Below are 17,475 nucleotides of genomic sequence, written 5' to 3'. Positions count from 1 at the left end.
CAGAATAAATGGAAAACATGTGTTTTGAGTATAGATGAAAATGATGGAACATAAAAGGATGTCTTATACACAGAAAAAGGGAAAAACACTGTGGAAATCTTAAATACAGGACCATGTACAGGAATCTAATAACCTCAATGAATGTAAATATTATGTATTAAAAACATGAAATATGATTAGTTATATCAACAAGGATGAAAATGAGGAAAGGAATTTAGAAAAGGAGGGAGGCAGGGGGAAGGAATGGGACTGGCATTAAGAAAAAAGTACCAAACTGTATTATGTACGTGTACCAGGTCCCTGAGATGATTGTAAACTGCATGCACTGCAAACATGTAGTAATAATAAAATCTTAAACACAGGGAACAAATCAGGACAGCTCCAGATTTACAATTTTTCTATGCCTAAGTTGGTAGCCACTGATGTACGTTTTCATATTTAGCAAATAGAAGCCCAGAATCTCTAATCAAAATTGAATTTCATGTAAAATCATGTATTTGTCACCTTAAATAAAAGTCACATTTTATCTTGGACATACAATGCATATATGCAGGAACATATACACAAACCCATCCACACATATATGAAACATTTCTTTTTAATATAAAATTAAAATTTAACTCTGTGGCTGTATTTTATCTGACAAGTATGTGTTCCTGACCTCCCCCCAAGATGGTTTTATTCTGGCTTCATACAAAGGAAACTTAGAGGTGATAAGCACATTCATCACAAACCACATGTGTAGCAGGTACAGCTGTGTGTATCTGCAATAAAGCAAGGATACCTTGGGCTCTGGCCACTTTACATTTCCCAAAGGCCGGGTCTCAAAGTTCAATTCCAATCCTTGTAACCAAATCCTCTTTTGGGAAAGCTGGTACTGCAGAGCTGTATAGAACCTAGCATTTTTACATGTAAAGGATTTAGGGTCATGAATTAATCTGCTTGGATAACTAAGAAAATACCAAAATCTGGTTATTTAAAGAAGAGAAATTTATTATGCCAGGCTTAGAGAGTTGGAAGTGCAAGAAAAAGATAGTAGCTGATTAGGTTCCTGGTGAAAGCTGGCTGCAGCTGGCTGCCTGCACTCCATGCTCTGAAGTTTCTTTTTTTTCTCTGTGTGTAGTGCTAATTGGTGGTGGTGATGAGAATGTCTGAGTATTTCTTCTTTTAAGAACACTGATCATACTGAATTCTGACCCCATCTACCTTTATGACCTATTTAAGCTTTATTACTTCCCAGAAATCCTATGTTTAGATAAATTTTTACTAAAGGTTAGAGCTTTTTTATATGAAATGCAGATAGATATAGTCCATAACAGGAAGAGATAAATGTATGTAACTCTATGTATATTTATCTACCAGATTTAATTTTGCTGTATACTTTAAATCAGTCTAATAAACAGGTATGATTTGAACATCTTATTTTGTTCCATCAGTTTTTCTTTTCTGTTACCAAAAGACAGATTACTAGAAATGTCCTGGTTGGCAAACATTGTATAAATAAAATTTCCCACTTAAAAAGTTATAAAATTGGGTGCAGAGTCTTTCACCAGTAAATTCTAATTGTCTATCTTTGGAAATGTATCCAAACAAAATAACTATAAGAAAAATATCACATTCCATGTCTTCCTTTGACTGTATTTATACATTATACAATGAAAAGAGATTTAATAACTATAATAGAGGATTTGTGAAATACATATGAAATATCCAAAGAGTGTTACACCTTGAAGTTATTAAATCTGACCTAGCAGAATATAAGTCAAAGGGAAATGATACAGTTTTATGGTGAAAAGCATTGTTGCAATACTGATGGACTTACAAACTACTGCAGTTTTCTTAAGCATTCTATTATGTATTTAATTTTCAAAACGCATAGCTGTCAGTGTCTTAGGGATCTTGCCTACAGAAGAGAAAGTGCTCCTTTGTAAGGATATATGTGCACAGGACAGCTGTCAGTGGGTTCCCTAGATACATGTTACCCCTGCTCCACTCTGCCTTCTCCATCTCCCCACCTGGATGACCTATGGAGATTGTGTAAATGGTCTACCAGGATATCTTTTCTCTGATTAGGAAATCCCAGCATGAGATTGCAGGAGAGTTGGGTAGGAAGATGAAATCAGCATACTTAATTCTCTGACTCCATTAAGAAGGATACTGAGTTTGCTGTACTTTTCAAAGGTGATTTGCCATCTAAAAGTGGCCTGCTTTACATGATCCTCTGTCTGGTAACATCTATCCCTCTACCTCACACCTTTTCTGAAGATGGTAAGAGCTACTAGTTTCTAATTATCATATATACTTCTTTCCAACAACTTAATTTGAAGTGATCTGAGGGACTGATTCAGTGTAAAAGACTATTGCAGCATTGCTTAAAATCAGAAGGAACAAGATTTATATCAGTCTTGTCTACAATGGAATATAAAAAAGTTACATCGACACTAGTTAAGATATGTAAATACTATATCATGCTGTTAAATTAGAAGAGCAAGTTTCAGTGGGAATACTAAATAGTATATAGACAATAAGTTTTATATTGATGTGCATATTATTTAGTACACTTCATTCTGCTTCTCTTTATATATCATGTATACTGAACTTTGGAAGCATTATTTTATTGTTGCAGTGAGCATATGTAATTTCTGTCATTTCAAAGAATAATGACATGAGAAAACACTTAAAATCAGTGCATAACGTGTACCAGTTTTATATACTCTTAAAAATGCTAAAAAGATATATCAAAATTCTCACTGTATTTTTTTTTCCATGTGCTGGCATTTCAGGTGCCTTTTTTTTAATCTTTGAGCTTCTGCTTCTGTTTTTCCTTGTTTCCTCTCCTCCTGCAATGAACAGAAATTATACATATTAAAATTAGTAAATGATTTTATTTAAGGGCTGGGGATTTAGATCAGTGGTGTAGCATCTCCCTGGTAAGCCTGAGGTCCTGAGTTTTATTTTAGTACCCCCAAACAGATTTTATTTAAATGTGTGTGTGTGTGTATATATATATGATATATATATATCATATATATATATATCATAAATTCAACAGTGGTTTTAAACAAAAGGTATAATATGAACAAACCAAAAGGATGGGAAAAATTTAGACATGGAGAGATTATGGCACAAACGGCAGGTAAAACAATGTGGGTCAAAGCACTGTATTTGTACAATAGGATTTGTAGTTGACTTGGTAACATATTCATTTTGACTGAAATTATAGGGTAGACATTTGAAATGAAGCTTGAAAATCAAATAGGAAAGAGTTCATTGGTTGCCAAGTCATGAGATTAATTGAGTAGGTGGGGAGTAATGGAGGTTCACTTGGAATATTTCTAGTGAGGCAATAGAATATTGGTAGCGGTGCCTGCAGATAACTCTGGTTCTATTGTGCTACCTGGAGTAAGACTTGAAGGGAAATTGGAGAGAGTACAGAGCAAGAGAAGAGGCTGAAGCAGTTGTCCAGGAGGAAGAAGAGAATTCTAAACATGATGGTCAGCATCAGTAATGAGAATGAAGTCCAGATAAGAGGGAAATAAGCTACATGGTTTCAAATGATTGTTTTGGGAACTGTGAGGGAGGCATCAGGAATATGCAAAAGTTTCAGTAATAAGAAGGCTCTGGTAGCATTAGCAAAGGAGAGAACTGAATACTAGGAGCAAAGGTAGGGGTTTTAGGAGCATCATTTTGAGTACATAATTCTTTCAAACTCTGTATTTAGCTACTATAGATATCTGCTTCAATTCTTTGGGTGTAAGGAAAAATTGCAATGTGAAGGTGCTTATTGTCAAAGAAAGCAAGTGATTTGATGATGTTGCTTTAGTGATTCTGTGATAAGAGATATGTCACAGTCTAAATTCTGAACTCATTCATTTATTTTAAAAATAATTCCATATGTATATACAGTTGAATTTAGGGAGGAAAATTAAAATTCTGGAATGTACATGTAAAAGTCACTAAACAAATCAATAAAAAGTAAATAAATATTTTAAGTTGTTATCGATTCCTTTAAAGGACATGAAGTGTATACACTTTAGGGTATCTAAAAGGAAAAAAAATAAAACTTTACTATTTGAATGAATAACAATTCAATTCTAATAATCAGCTTTATATTTGTATATGTTTCTCACTGTGCATACCAAAACTGTGACTCATTTTGTAAAATATTATTTTTTATTTAAAATTACCTTCTTGATGGTCTCAACTACCTTAGATGTATTTGGAGTCTATACTGAGAGATGGGAGAATATGTTGTAGAGGAAAATACCATGGTGAGCAACTCTAGCATATAACTTGAAAATAAAATTCTCAGGAAAAACATATCTGATAATATTTGGCTGGTCATAATAGAGTAATCCAACTTAATTGCTGGAAAGCAGAATGGCCAATAAACAAACGCTGAGAAATAGCTGTAGGAAGATTCAGATTCAAGATACCTTGCAGCTTTGTGGGTGGGCTTTTCTTCAGAGATAATCCTTGGCCCAACAGTTCTTGAGATTAAAATGGTAGATTCAAATCAGGGCCTGTGTATGGTCCAGTTGGCACATGCGATTCTGAAAGTATAATCTTCAGAAATGGAAGTAAAAAGTTCATAATAATAGTTCTAGTTTAAAAATACGGACAGAGTTAAATTCATCATACCGTTTTGTCAGAACAAAATAAGGATATATTGTGATGTTTTCAGACAAATTAACTTTTCACTCAATTGATTGTAGTGGTAAACCCTAAAAATACCCTATGAAAAGAATGTAAAAATTTATCAAAATTTCAATGCAAATCAAAGAAGAACTTCCTTGAGAAGTATCAGAAAATAAGAATAATGGTGTTGGCATATAGCAAACCAAATTTCAGTTCTGTAGAATCCAATACTTAAGCTTTATTTTTTAGATTATTTGTTTATTCCACAAGTTTGTAATGAATGTCTGTTGGCACCATTTTGGATCCTAGGAAGCTCTCAGAGGGTGTATCCTGTGGGGAAATGTGTGCACTGTGTGGGGAAATGGGCCTCAGTTTGAAGGTTGGTCCCCCACCTAACAGGACTTTACCATGTCTTAATTAAATCTTCAGTATCAGGAAATTTTGACAACACTCACTTCGAAGTATCTAGCAAATTTTTGATATAAAGCATAACACGCTATAGATTGTATTAATACTGATTTTTTCCTTAATTTTATCTTTCTATGGAATTTTAATATAGTCTTTATCCACGAGAGGCTAACAAACTGGGATAAAATATGGAAGTGAAAATTAAAAATTATGTCATAAATTATCAACTTTATTGAAAAGAATCTCAAGGCAATGCACAGAGATGAGGACTGTTTGATAACGAGTCCTATTTATCTTTCTTAACCCAGGAGTGAATACAAAATAGAAACCACACAGCACGTGTAAGACTGCGACCTACATAACCGAAGCATGCATAAGGTGGCGATCGTGGAGATACTGATGGTGGGGAGGAGGCAGAGGAGGATGAAGGAGGCTGAGTGCCAGGCCTTGTGATCCTCTCATTATAATAACTTGGGTGTCCTCAAAATAGTAGAATAAAACTCATATAATTGCTATGAATATCCTGAAAAGGCATGAATGTTAGAAATATAAAAGTCACTTTCCCCAAATCGCATGACTGCTGAAGAAACTAAGCTTAGCTCATCTTTAAAAAGAAAACCTTTTATTAACATTGCAGCTGAAAAGCCCGTGCCACCTTCTCCATTCTGTGTTATCATTTGTTTATTATCTAAAATAAAAAGGACTATAATTTAATATGTAAAATATATTTTTACTAAAATATAGGCAGGAAAACCAGATTATAGCTAGACACTGACAATAAATGTACTTTCTAAATCCTGAAAAATGTGATTTGTTATTCAATTAAGAATATATCTTTCTAATTATAGAGACATTCACAGCTCATGAGGTTGCCTTTGTGTATGAGACTGCTGAAAAACAAACCCAAAATACATGTACATCGACCTGGGAATAACCTAGAAATTACTGAACTCAGCCAACTAGAGGCCTTCCAGCTGTTTTCATATATAAACTAATCTGACTTTCATTTCTTTCCCACTGACTTTCTTCTGTGAGGTGTATTTTTTCATGATGTTATATTGTGTTTTTCCTCCTGAGGCACCAGCAGTACTACATTCTTTATTTTCCAAGAGCATTCATTTGAATACCTTTTTGCCATTAACTATTCTTTTATCCATTTTACAAACTGAAATAGTAATTTAAATTTATTAAGATAATAGATGTACGTTATTTATATATAAGTGATCACTAACAAGTGAATATAACAGAGAATCAAGAATACATTTATAAAATTATTTTCATAAAGTTTAATTACTCTCCTGAGAAATTAAGAGTGATAACTAATAATTGAAATATACAGATAATGCCAGATGAGAAATATATAAATATATGTACATATATTAAATTTATTGTGGTAATACAAATAATAAATAACCTTGATTTAGTCCAGTGGGAGTAGGGTTGAAAAAAAGTACCAATTGAGAATTGTAAATTTGGTGTTTACTAAACTTTAGAAGTGATTGGCTGTCTATGTAGATGAGGAGAGTGGTTAAAATAATTTCGGAATTTTTAGCTAAGTGGCTTGGAGAATTACAGAAATACTATAGCACAAACATAGGAAGGATATTTGAGTTTACCCATTTCTAAAATTCAGACTGACATATTTGGAAGTTGAATGACTGGCTTTGAGTTTACAATTTCTCTAAAGAAAATGATTCAGATTACTAGAGTGAGAGCCCCAAGCTGCCAGATGTTCACTCAAGTGCTTTTTCAGGTAACCTTGATTTATAAATCAAAATAACACAGGAATCAGCAGGTAGAAGTAAATCTGTATATTTGTGCATGTGTATACACATAAGTGGCTCCTGGAGGCGTTAAGGCAAATTTGTAAGCAGAAAATGTATGTACTTATTAATCTACTCTATGTCAAAACTGAAAAGTATTCTGTACTGTAGAAAGATTTCTAATTCGATTCTCCATCATTTCATTTTTATTATATTCATATATAGAGGTATAAACTTCTATTATTGTTTTTTTTATTAATTTTTGAAGCATCTTCATCAGCACAATGGTGAGGATGACTTGACAAACATAAGATATAGATGTCTGTTTTTAAGGGGATAAAAAGCATTGCCAAAATGATTTCTGTATTTTTTAAAATTTAGGAACAAATTTTAATTTAGAATTTGGAAATCTGACTTAAAATTTCAATATTCAGCTCTTCTACTTACAGGTCAGAGTATTAACCTTACAGCACCTGGCAGGAATCCCTGGAATGGGAGTTCCAACCCTCAAAACTGCATAGGCTGTTTTAAGTGTACATTGGTTTTACAGAACTTTTGTTTTCAGCATTGTTTGTAAGAACAAATATTGGAATCATGCTCATGTTTAAATCTCTTTCTCTTTTATTATTGAACTGTCTCAAAAATAAACTGCTAAATAAAAATAGCAAGACCCAAAAAGTAATTTTACAATTTGTAAAAGAGGAAAAAAGCATATACTCATTCATATATGTGTAGAAAATTTACATACACATGGAAATTCTGGGAGGATTCACAAAACACAAGCACCAGTGGTTTACATTTTGAGGGATAATTACTGGGTAGATAGGAGAAAAGAATAGTTGAAGAAGTTTCATGGAACCTGCATTTATATCTTCAAGTGTTAAAAGATATGAAGATATTATATATACAATAAATAAATAAACAATCTTTAAATCACTACTTGCCTGAAAAATTTCCTTTCATTTAACACAAATCTTTTAATCCACTCATTTTTTCTTAAGATATGTAAGATCATATAAAAATGTCAATCAAGCTAATTCTGACTATAACTGGCTTGACAAAATTGAACTTTATAATTTAGATTTGTTTTTCTTTTAGAGAGAAAGAACTCCCAAAACTTCCTCCTGCTAAACATGGAACCATCACCTTTCCATCTCAGCTCAGATGACGTGGCAGAACACGTAAAAGATGAGCCCAGCAGGTGGGGCCTCAGTTTCCTTTGCACGGGAAAAGGGTAGAGGGAGATGAAGCTGACAGGAAGTGATGAAGCCAACCTGGAGAAGTGTATTCCCTCCTCCTCTGTTGCTCACCCTGAAAGACTGTTACACACCAGTACATGGTGAGTAAATTTGTAAGGAGTAGCTGATGGCATACCACGAATTTTTTGAAAACAGTTATCCAAACAACTTAGGTTAGAATTCACTCTGGAAGTTTCTTATCTGTAGGAGTGAAACATACTTAGTTTTGAAAATACATTATAAGCAATGTAACAGAGTCACAAGTTACATATAAAAATATTATCTAGTGACTGACTGGCGTTATAAAAAAATAATGTTTTATTCATAGTCACAGAACATTTTTAGTTAGAATAAATAAAATTAACAGACCTTGACTTGAATCTCACTGTAATTCAAATTATAAATATCCCTGAAAATATTGAAAATATTACTTTATTTTTGTGGAACTCATTTTTTTTACACCTAAAACATATTTTAGAATAGTATATGGAAGTGTTGATGTGAAAAAAAACCTAAGCCTGCAGACAATAGGTATAGTGGGGTTGACAAAGTTGTAACTAACGGACTACAATATATAAGATTTCTGTGATTGGTTATCTTATTCTTAACTATTCACTTTTTCTTCCTTAAAGGAGGTGATACACCTCTACCTCCATCCCTGTACATGACTTTGGGCTTGTTCACTTGTTTATTTAGCCAACAAAATACAAGTTTAGAGGTGAATGCTATAGAACTGTAAAAGTGATTCCCATCTTGTCTAACTTTCTTCTATCTTACTTTCTGTCTTGGGAACAATAAGCATCAGATACATCCCTTCAGAGTTAGCCCCATATTGTGAAGTCATAATGCAATAAAACCAGAGTCACTCAGCTACCACTGTATCTCAGTCCTTAAATAATGTCAGTGAAAAACAAACATTTGCTGTTGTATGCTCTGAGATATTTCATGTTTACCCCCAGAAAACTGCACTGAACAAAAGTCTCTTGGGATAGTTTAATTCTCTTTTATGTAGTCAGGTGTTTCTGATAAGTAGGCAGCATTTCTCCAAATGGGGCTTCATAAGTCATCATTTTATGCCTCCAAATTTTTTCGCATATGATGTACAGATTCCTCTTATTCACAATTTAAGAACTTGCATAATTGAGAAAATCATGAAATATTCAGAAGGCAAAGTTTTTATGGCCAGAGTGTAAAAGGGAGCATAATATTCAACTCACTCCACTAGCTGTAACTTAATACTATGGTCACATTGCATTGGTTGTGTAGTTTCTTATTCAAACAGAAGAAAAAAAATGGTTAAATACTTACCACTTCTGCTACCATAGGCTTGGGAATGGGTATCAGTTTCCTGTCATTCTATCAAAATATTCTCCCCTCATATTTAAAGAAACAGTTCATTCTATATAATCCATAATACAGTAGCTCCTCCAAAATTAGGGCTAAACTTTTCACATTTCACTCATTTAACCACAGGCTGCAGAACAGCTACACTACTTACATAAATATATGCATAAAAACTCCCACTGTCTTAACTTGGCATTTTAGCTTTTCTACTATTTAAAGACAACTTTTCAGCACATAAAAATATAAAATTTTTATGGTAAAGGTTTCATCTGTACACCCCTCTAGTATGATCCTTGTACTTGTTTCTAGAGAAATTGGATAGCTTTAGGATTCAATTAATAAAAATCTTATCTTCAAATATTCCTAATAGAACATGATCCTTCGTATATACTAGAAGCCTAAGTAGAAGTCATGTGTGCCTGTATAGCTGTGATGCATTATACTAAAGGTAAATTACTGAAAGAAACCATGCTAAAGGGTAGTCATGAAAGAACCAGAAATGCCCTAATATTTGCCTACTGAATTCAAGTAATACATGGTAGAATATGGATATCAAGTTAAAAGACGAGAGAAATTCAGATAGCAATAAAAGATAAGGAATGTCAAAGAACTATAAATTGACAAATAAAAATCACATATATCTGTGGTGCACAACCAAAAGCCTAGAAATAAGTCACACACTAAGCTTTTCTCATGCTTTAAATCTCTGACTTCACCTTCTGCTTTTAATTACCTCTGGAAAGTTCCTGTCACTATATAATGTAAAGCAACAGCAGGAGTAATCCTAAAGAGTGATTATAAGAGTTGCAAAAAATCTACCTGCCATCAATATTGCAACTCAGACAACACCTAGAGGTATAAAAAGACACAATGAATAGCTTTTGGGAATAATAATCAACGAGGTTTTCAAGCAGTGATATTTTTAGAGATGATAGTAAAGCATATGCTTTTTAAAACCCTGAAAATAAACAATTATCTTCTATGTGATTGTTACTTAAAAGCTCAGCTGATCCAATTTGTATATTATTGAAGTTGATTGATTATTATGTGCTGTCTTGGATAGCCTAAAGGTGCAAATGTACTCTAGGGCACGGAAGCACAAAGACATAGCTTACTGACCTCCTTTGTCTCTTTCCAAAGACAAGAAGCCTTAATAATACGTATCCTATAGAATAAAACATTAATGTGCACTTAATTTAAGGCTTTACTTGATTCATATATCTAAACTAGGTATAAACTAAAATATTCATGTAAGTATCACAATATAGCTAGCAAACTTGTAATATTATTTTAACTGTATTTAGAAATAATGCAAATTACAGAGAGAAACTCTTCAGAAATATCTTGAATGTCTCTGAATGCAGAATGAGCATCCTCTGGGAACATTCCAATTTCACCTGCTGTCATTTCTTTCCACATTACTTCAAAAATTCCTGGTTGAGTGTCATATACACAGGTGGCTCTATATCAATGGTGCTTAATGGTGGCATCCACGGGGAGGAGAAAGGAGGAGGAAATATTATCTTAGAGTATGTGCTTTTCAATAGAACTGCATTATCAAACCACATTATAATAATGCTCCTATCATCTGGAGAGGTATTGAAGTAGAAAAAGCATTCCAGCCATCTGAAATTCCTGGGCTGTGAATGATCACCCTGGATTTTTTCTTTGCTTTCATACTTGCTGAAATACTTTCGAAGAGGCTTATATTCATTTTCTTAATTTAAAAATTTTTGCATTATGAACATTATCAAATTATCATTTGAAAAAAATGTATCATAGACCTTTGTTAAACACTGAATGTAGTAATCAAATGGGCTATATAGTTAATCAGATTAAACTTTCCTGAGTCCAGCACATGCCTTCAAAATTGGGTATGTAAGTGACAAGCAGTAGGTATCAAATGTATTTATAACACTGAGTTCTATTGTGACCATTTAATTCCAGGATACAAATATACTAACTTTAGTTAATTGAATATCCTGCTGACCAGTTTATTTTTATGTGTATGTGTACTCATTTCCAAAATGAAAATCAGTTTTCCTGCTTTTACTATATTCTTTTATACTTTCCCATGTTTAGGTCCAGGTGGAAGTTGGTGAGAGATATGCATTATGTTTATTTGAAAATATTGTTTATATCTCTGTATAGGACAAGAAGCATTAAGGTAGTAATTTTAGATGCCATAAAATAAAATGTCAGATTAGTCACCAGTTAGCAAAATGACTTTATGAATCAGTTTTTCCATCTTCCATGCAAAATAACTGAATTAAATCAAGAATTTCAAACCAGAGTTGTGTATGTGAAATCATTTGTTTGCCCAGAAAATATTTGAGTTATATCTGGCTGATACAGGAAAATAGAAATTCCCAACCTGAACAATATCTGGAATGAGTTTGTGTTCTCTAAAGTCGAAGAATGAATTTTAGGAGCAATGGAGGTTAAGAGCAGAATGTATTTACTGAGGGAAAGAAAGCTTCTGCCCAAGAGAGTGAGAGAAGGGGGCCAGAGTGGGTTGCCAAGGACCTTGCCCTTCCCAGGAACTTTATAGAGCAAAACCATGAGGACAGGCGTGTCTAATATAGGGGAAAATGGGAAATTACAAGGTGGGCATGAGGTGGGACAAAACTATGGTCAGCAAATAAGATTACAAGTATAATTGTTCAGGCAAAATCGATTAAATTGGGATCAAACTGGGAAGCAAGTAATGTAACAAGCATGTATGAATATAGAACAGGGGCTTTCCCTGTAGGGGGATGGGCTAGTGACTCTTCCTGGCTTTTTTAAGGTGATTTCTACCTATTTAGAATATCATTCCCTGATGTTCACCCCGAGGGAGATACGTGGGTGCACTAGTTTAGTCTTTTGTCTTGAGGTCTGGCCCATAGCAAATACGCCTCCGTTCACAAGGCGTCCTGTTTTTCTTGTTGGCTCCTTCCAGGGTCTGACCCTGTCTGACTGCCTATAATGTTTCTATCTAACTCAGCTGCCTATAACATGGCCTCTACAAGTAATTATTATTTGCATTCCTTCACTATTAGAAATGTCCCAGAGGGATAACAAATTACGTATGTGCCCTATTTATGGAGATTTTTGAAAAGTACAATGTAGTCCTGGACTCTGAGTGTGTAAAAATAAAATAAGAAAAAGCTATAAATGCCTATGCTTCTTATCTGACATTAGAAACAAAACAATTATGAATAAGAACCAATTCACAAAATGAATAAACTGTTGGGCTGGGGATATAACTCAGTGACACAAGTGCCTGCCTAACAAGCACGAGATCCTGAGTTCAATTCCCTGTACCAAAAAGAAAAAAAGAATAAATTGTAAAGATAGAGATTAATTTCAGTCATAGATCAAGATTTTCATACTAAATAATGAGGTTTGATTTAAATATGTAAAAATGTAAATTTGAAAATGGTTCTGCATCATATTGGCTTTAACTCTCATATTTCCAAATATATCAGTAACATATTTTGAGAATAATTTTCCATCGAAGTGTTTTTGTACAGTTGATGCCAATATTTTCAGAGCTTTGTGTTATTTTGGAGGAGAATTTGATTTCATATTTTACCAAATTGTACGTGACAGAAATTCCTGGGTGCCATTAGAAGTAAAATTTCTGTGATCATTCTGTAGTTTCCACTGGTATTGCATCTTCTTTGGAAATCTATAATAAATAGTAACTCAGTGAAATTACTACACTAGCTAGTGTGAGAAGCACAACATACATTATTAAGTATTCATGACTTGCCACTATGTTGCAGGTTACTTGTCTGTCATGTGCCTCTGGTTCCATGACCTTTGCCTGCCTGTGCAATGTTGAGCCATGCCATCATGCCCAGTGCAATACTTCTTTTATGTTCAGCCTAACAACCAGGTGCTCAATGTACTTGGGCGGATTAGGCTTTCATTTGATAAGAAAGTTATTTCAGGCTCAGATGTGGATGAAGCACCAAAAATGAGTTTCCATATCAAAGTAAAACTGGACCTTGACAGTCCAGAATACAGTGTCTTCATAATATAGATTATTATTGCAAGCGAATACTCCTGATTAAAACTTCCTATTAAAAACCTCAGTAACCAGTGAGAATATGTTTGAGTGCCCACTTGGACATCATGTAAAGAAATAATCCAATTGGAAAGTCTACTTACAGTTTTATGAAATAATTTACCATGTAGAGCTAAAATAATAGCACATTTTCTCCACACATGGAAGGTATCTATTTTCAAATATTTCAGAAAGTATTCGGAGGTGGTAAACCTTTAAAAGATGATTTTGTTAACATAATAAGATAAGGTGAATTTGTAGTTAGTATTGTTAAACTTTCGTAGCATGTTTTTTCAGTGAGAGAGAGATGTGTGGAAGGATTCTAGGTAACAAAAACTTGCAGTACAACTTTAGGTAAAATAATAAATTCTTATTGACAATATGTGGGATAATACAGGTTGTTAAGTAATGTGTAATGCTTACACACAAATGCCCAACTGTCCTGCAGTTCAGCAAGCGTAAATTTGTCTTGTCCTTGTTTTCCATTTGTGAAATTGCTTTTGACATATCATATTGTGTGGTGTCAAACATATCAGGCAGTGTAAGAAAAGTTGGTATAATCAAGAAAATATAGTTTGAAATACCTGCAAACTTAGTGACAGTTAAAAATTTTAATGATTCTTACTCCATTTTTTTCTTCTTCTGTATACATTTTCCTTATTTATCATTTCAGAGAAAAATAAAGGCTTTAAAATATAAGTAAAAGTTAACTTTCCTTGCAATAATCATTCTTAGAATCTGTGACCTTACAAAATAGCCCTTCTAACTTTATGAAAGACAAAGAAATGTGATAAGTTCTCTCATTTACAAAACAATTATAACCTTAAAGTTTTCCTCATGCAAAATTGACAGCTTCTTTGTCATGAAAAATGTGGTAAAATACTGAAATTATTGAAAATACTATGTCCTTCCTGTATTTTTAAAATAAAGAAAAAATAAACTCAAACAGAAATTTCATCTCTACATTTTGAAAAGGAAAGTTATTATATATAATATCTTATGAGGAGGTATAGATTGAAAAATTCAATCAACCTCAGATGATAAACCTCTGTGGCATTAGTAAATGATCTGATTGGACCCATCATTAATTTCAAAACTAAGTTGTAAACTTAATGGGATCAAAGAATCACTCTGTCTTGTCTACTAGTGTATCAATTTTACCCACACCATGCCTTGACTTAGGAGGTAATCAAAGTGATTTTGAATGGCCCAGGTCATGACAAACTGTGTTGGAAATCAAATGGGAATCCTGACTACATTATCCATCTAGGAAAATAAGTGTAGTTGTATGTCCTATATACAAATTATCAAGCTACCTTTAATAAAAATTTTATTAGTAATTTTAATAAATTTAATAAAATTAAAGGACAGTGATACCTAGAGAATTTCAGCTCTCAATAGGAGGCATTGAAAAATAATTATTCTGCCTCGTAGGCTCCCGGAGGGAGGGCCCCTGGCACACGGGGAGCCTCGGGCGGGGAGCGCTGGTCTTTCGACCGGCAGCTCACTCCCTGCCTCGTAGGCCCCCGGAAGGAGGGCTTCCAGTGCACAGGGAGCCACGGGCAGGGAGTGCCGGTCTTCCGGCTGGCTAGCTTCCTGCCTTTTAGGCCCCTGGAGGGAGGGCCCCCAGCACATGGAGAGCCATGTGGCGGCGAGTGCTGTTGCGCGCTGGCCCTTAGGCCGGCCGCCGCCGCTCAATTTAGATCTATCATGACATAGAGAAACAGTGACAGAATTGGCCCACCATGCAACGACTGCAGATGCCCACCCATGGACATGTGTGAATCATTCAAACTTTGAACAACCCCTGGGAATATATGCCATACAACGGGCCACTCTTGCTCTTGCCATTGGGAACCAGAAAGGTCCAGAGCCAGAGGAGGAGCAGCTGCTGAACAAGGACTCAGAGAACATGAGAATGCAGACTAAGCCCACGGAGTCAGAGGGCCTGTGGACTGGGGTCACAAGAGCCGCTCAGAAGCTGTAAACCAGGAGGACCTTGCACAATACCTGCAGATACTCACTGGAAGCCATTTTTCCCTTGACAGTACAGGCTGTGGTGGAGCTCCGGAGAAGTCTGCAGCAGGATTCCTGCTGCCTGTGCTGACAGTTGGGGAGAGGACACTAACTGGTTGTGGGGTCCCAATGCGATGGGAGGCTGGAGAGAAAACGCTAGAAAAAATGGCTTTGGCCCCAGATGGCTCACTTGATTTTTGACAACCCTTAGGCTATAACTACTTGTTAGATGCTTCTTGTGTATCTCTGTCTTCCTGCCACTTTGAAGATACCACCATGTATTACAGGAGTCATTGATATTTTCCTACTAATCTACCCATAACTCTGTAATGTTTGCATTGTTCCTATCCTATTTCATAAATGTATCCATGTTTATTATTATGTGTTTCCTACAACAACCATTGAGAATTATTGAATGATTATTCAGGAGGTCACTCGTGTATAATTCTATTTATATTCTTTAGAAGCCACTTTGAAGATACCTAAGTATAGAACAACAACTATTGATAATCTCCTACCTCTTTTGTCTGTAACTCAGTATCATTTGTCTATTTGTTTTCATGAGAAACTATCTTGTAGATAACAATATGTAAAACAATAACCAGTGATAATTTCCTACCACTTCGTCTGTAATTTGGTAAGCCCCCCCCCTATTATTATGTTATCCTTCTTTTACTCTTTAAAATAAAAAAAAAATTGAAAAAAAAATTATTATATTGAAGTATACATCCCAGCTCCCCGAACATGGTGCAATCTATGGTGAGGTCAAGTCCATTGTATTTTTTATTCCAGTCCTTCTACATTATGTCTAGCTTGTGCTACAAACAGAGTGATTAAAAGTATTATAAGGGCCTAGCCATCTTACACAGAAGGGGAAGGGGTAAGAATTCCAAATAAACTTTTCCACAAAAGAAGAAGCTTACTTAGAAAAAAATGTGTCATTATAGTTTATTTCTTTATTAGGTCTTTCAATTTTATGTAATATAAAGTCCAAGGTTGACAGAAATATTTAATTGGCATTTAAAATAGTTTTTCATTGCTTCTGACCTCCATCATTTATGTTGAGAAGTCTGCCATAAATCTTACTGTCACTACACTGAAGTTAACACTCATCCTGGCCATGGCTATTTTTAAGCATTTTTAAAAAAATCTCTCTTATTTCAATTTTATTAAAATTTGCCCAGCTGTAGATTTCCTATTTGAGATTCACAATAATTTTTAAGATGATGGCTTCATATCTTTCATAAGTTTTGGAAAATATTGGCCTTTCTTTATTCAAAATTTTTTCCTGCATAATGTTTCTACCAATTATATAATTATTAGACCTTTATTTACGATGCACTGGTATTCTATTATGTACTGTTTTCTATTTTCCCTCATTTTTTTTCCTTGGTGCAGATTGCACATTTCATTTTATATGCCATTTAGGCCAGCACTATTTTGCTCAGCTATTTTTTGAAATAGATTTGGAAGCTTTTCTGATTGACAAATTTTTATTTTTATTGGTACTCATTTTTGGTACATAACAATTACATCCTCTGCTATTTTTATTCTAATCAATTAATAAAGATTTCTGGAATCTTAATTCTGTTCCATCTATCTCTGTCTATTTATATGGACACCACATTACCTTCATTTCTCCTGTTTTGTAGGAATTTATTTTTTGAATACAATAGACCTAGAGAAATTTTGGTATATTTTGCATCAAAAGTTAGATAACCAATTCTTTAGTACATGTTCTGAAGAATATTTTTATGTTTAATCTAAAGGTGCAGCTTTTAAGAGTTCCCTCAAATGATATATTTGGATGTTTCAGTTGGTTTCTTTCCCTTGGCAGGCTCTGAACTTTAATTATTCTCTTTTCAATGTTGTTAGACTACTCATAGGTCTGGAAAACACTACTTTGAATTTGAAAAAAAAATGTTATAAAGAAGCTATCTCAGCAAATGAAAGACTCACATATCTGTAGTCTGTTTTTGTTTTGTTTTATTTTGTTGTTTTGGTTTTTTTTTTT

General features: G+C 34.1%; 1 protein-coding gene across 1 annotated transcript in view; it reads left to right on the top strand.

Moving 5' to 3' along the window:
- Nucleotides 1-2,180: 2,180 nt before the first annotated feature.
- Nucleotides 2,181-17,475, top strand: part of Rit2 (Ras-like without CAAX 2) — a 399,125-nt gene continuing 383,830 nt past the window's right edge. The window contains exons 1-2 of the mRNA XM_005372849.2: nucleotides 2,181-2,268; nucleotides 7,908-8,148. Of these exons, the coding sequence (XP_005372906.1) occupies nucleotides 8,073-8,148 (76 nt within the window). The 5' untranslated portion in view covers nucleotides 2,181-2,268; nucleotides 7,908-8,072. The remainder of the gene's footprint in view (nucleotides 2,269-7,907; nucleotides 8,149-17,475) is intronic.

Source organism: Chinchilla lanigera, unplaced genomic scaffold, assembly GCF_000276665.1.
Source record: "Chinchilla lanigera isolate Chin_1 unplaced genomic scaffold, ChiLan1.0 scaffold00001, whole genome shotgun sequence".
Taxonomy (NCBI): Eukaryota; Metazoa; Chordata; class Mammalia; order Rodentia; family Chinchillidae; genus Chinchilla; species Chinchilla lanigera.
The sequence above is the reverse complement of the archived record's forward strand: the minus strand, read 5'-3'. Positions and strand labels throughout refer to the sequence as shown.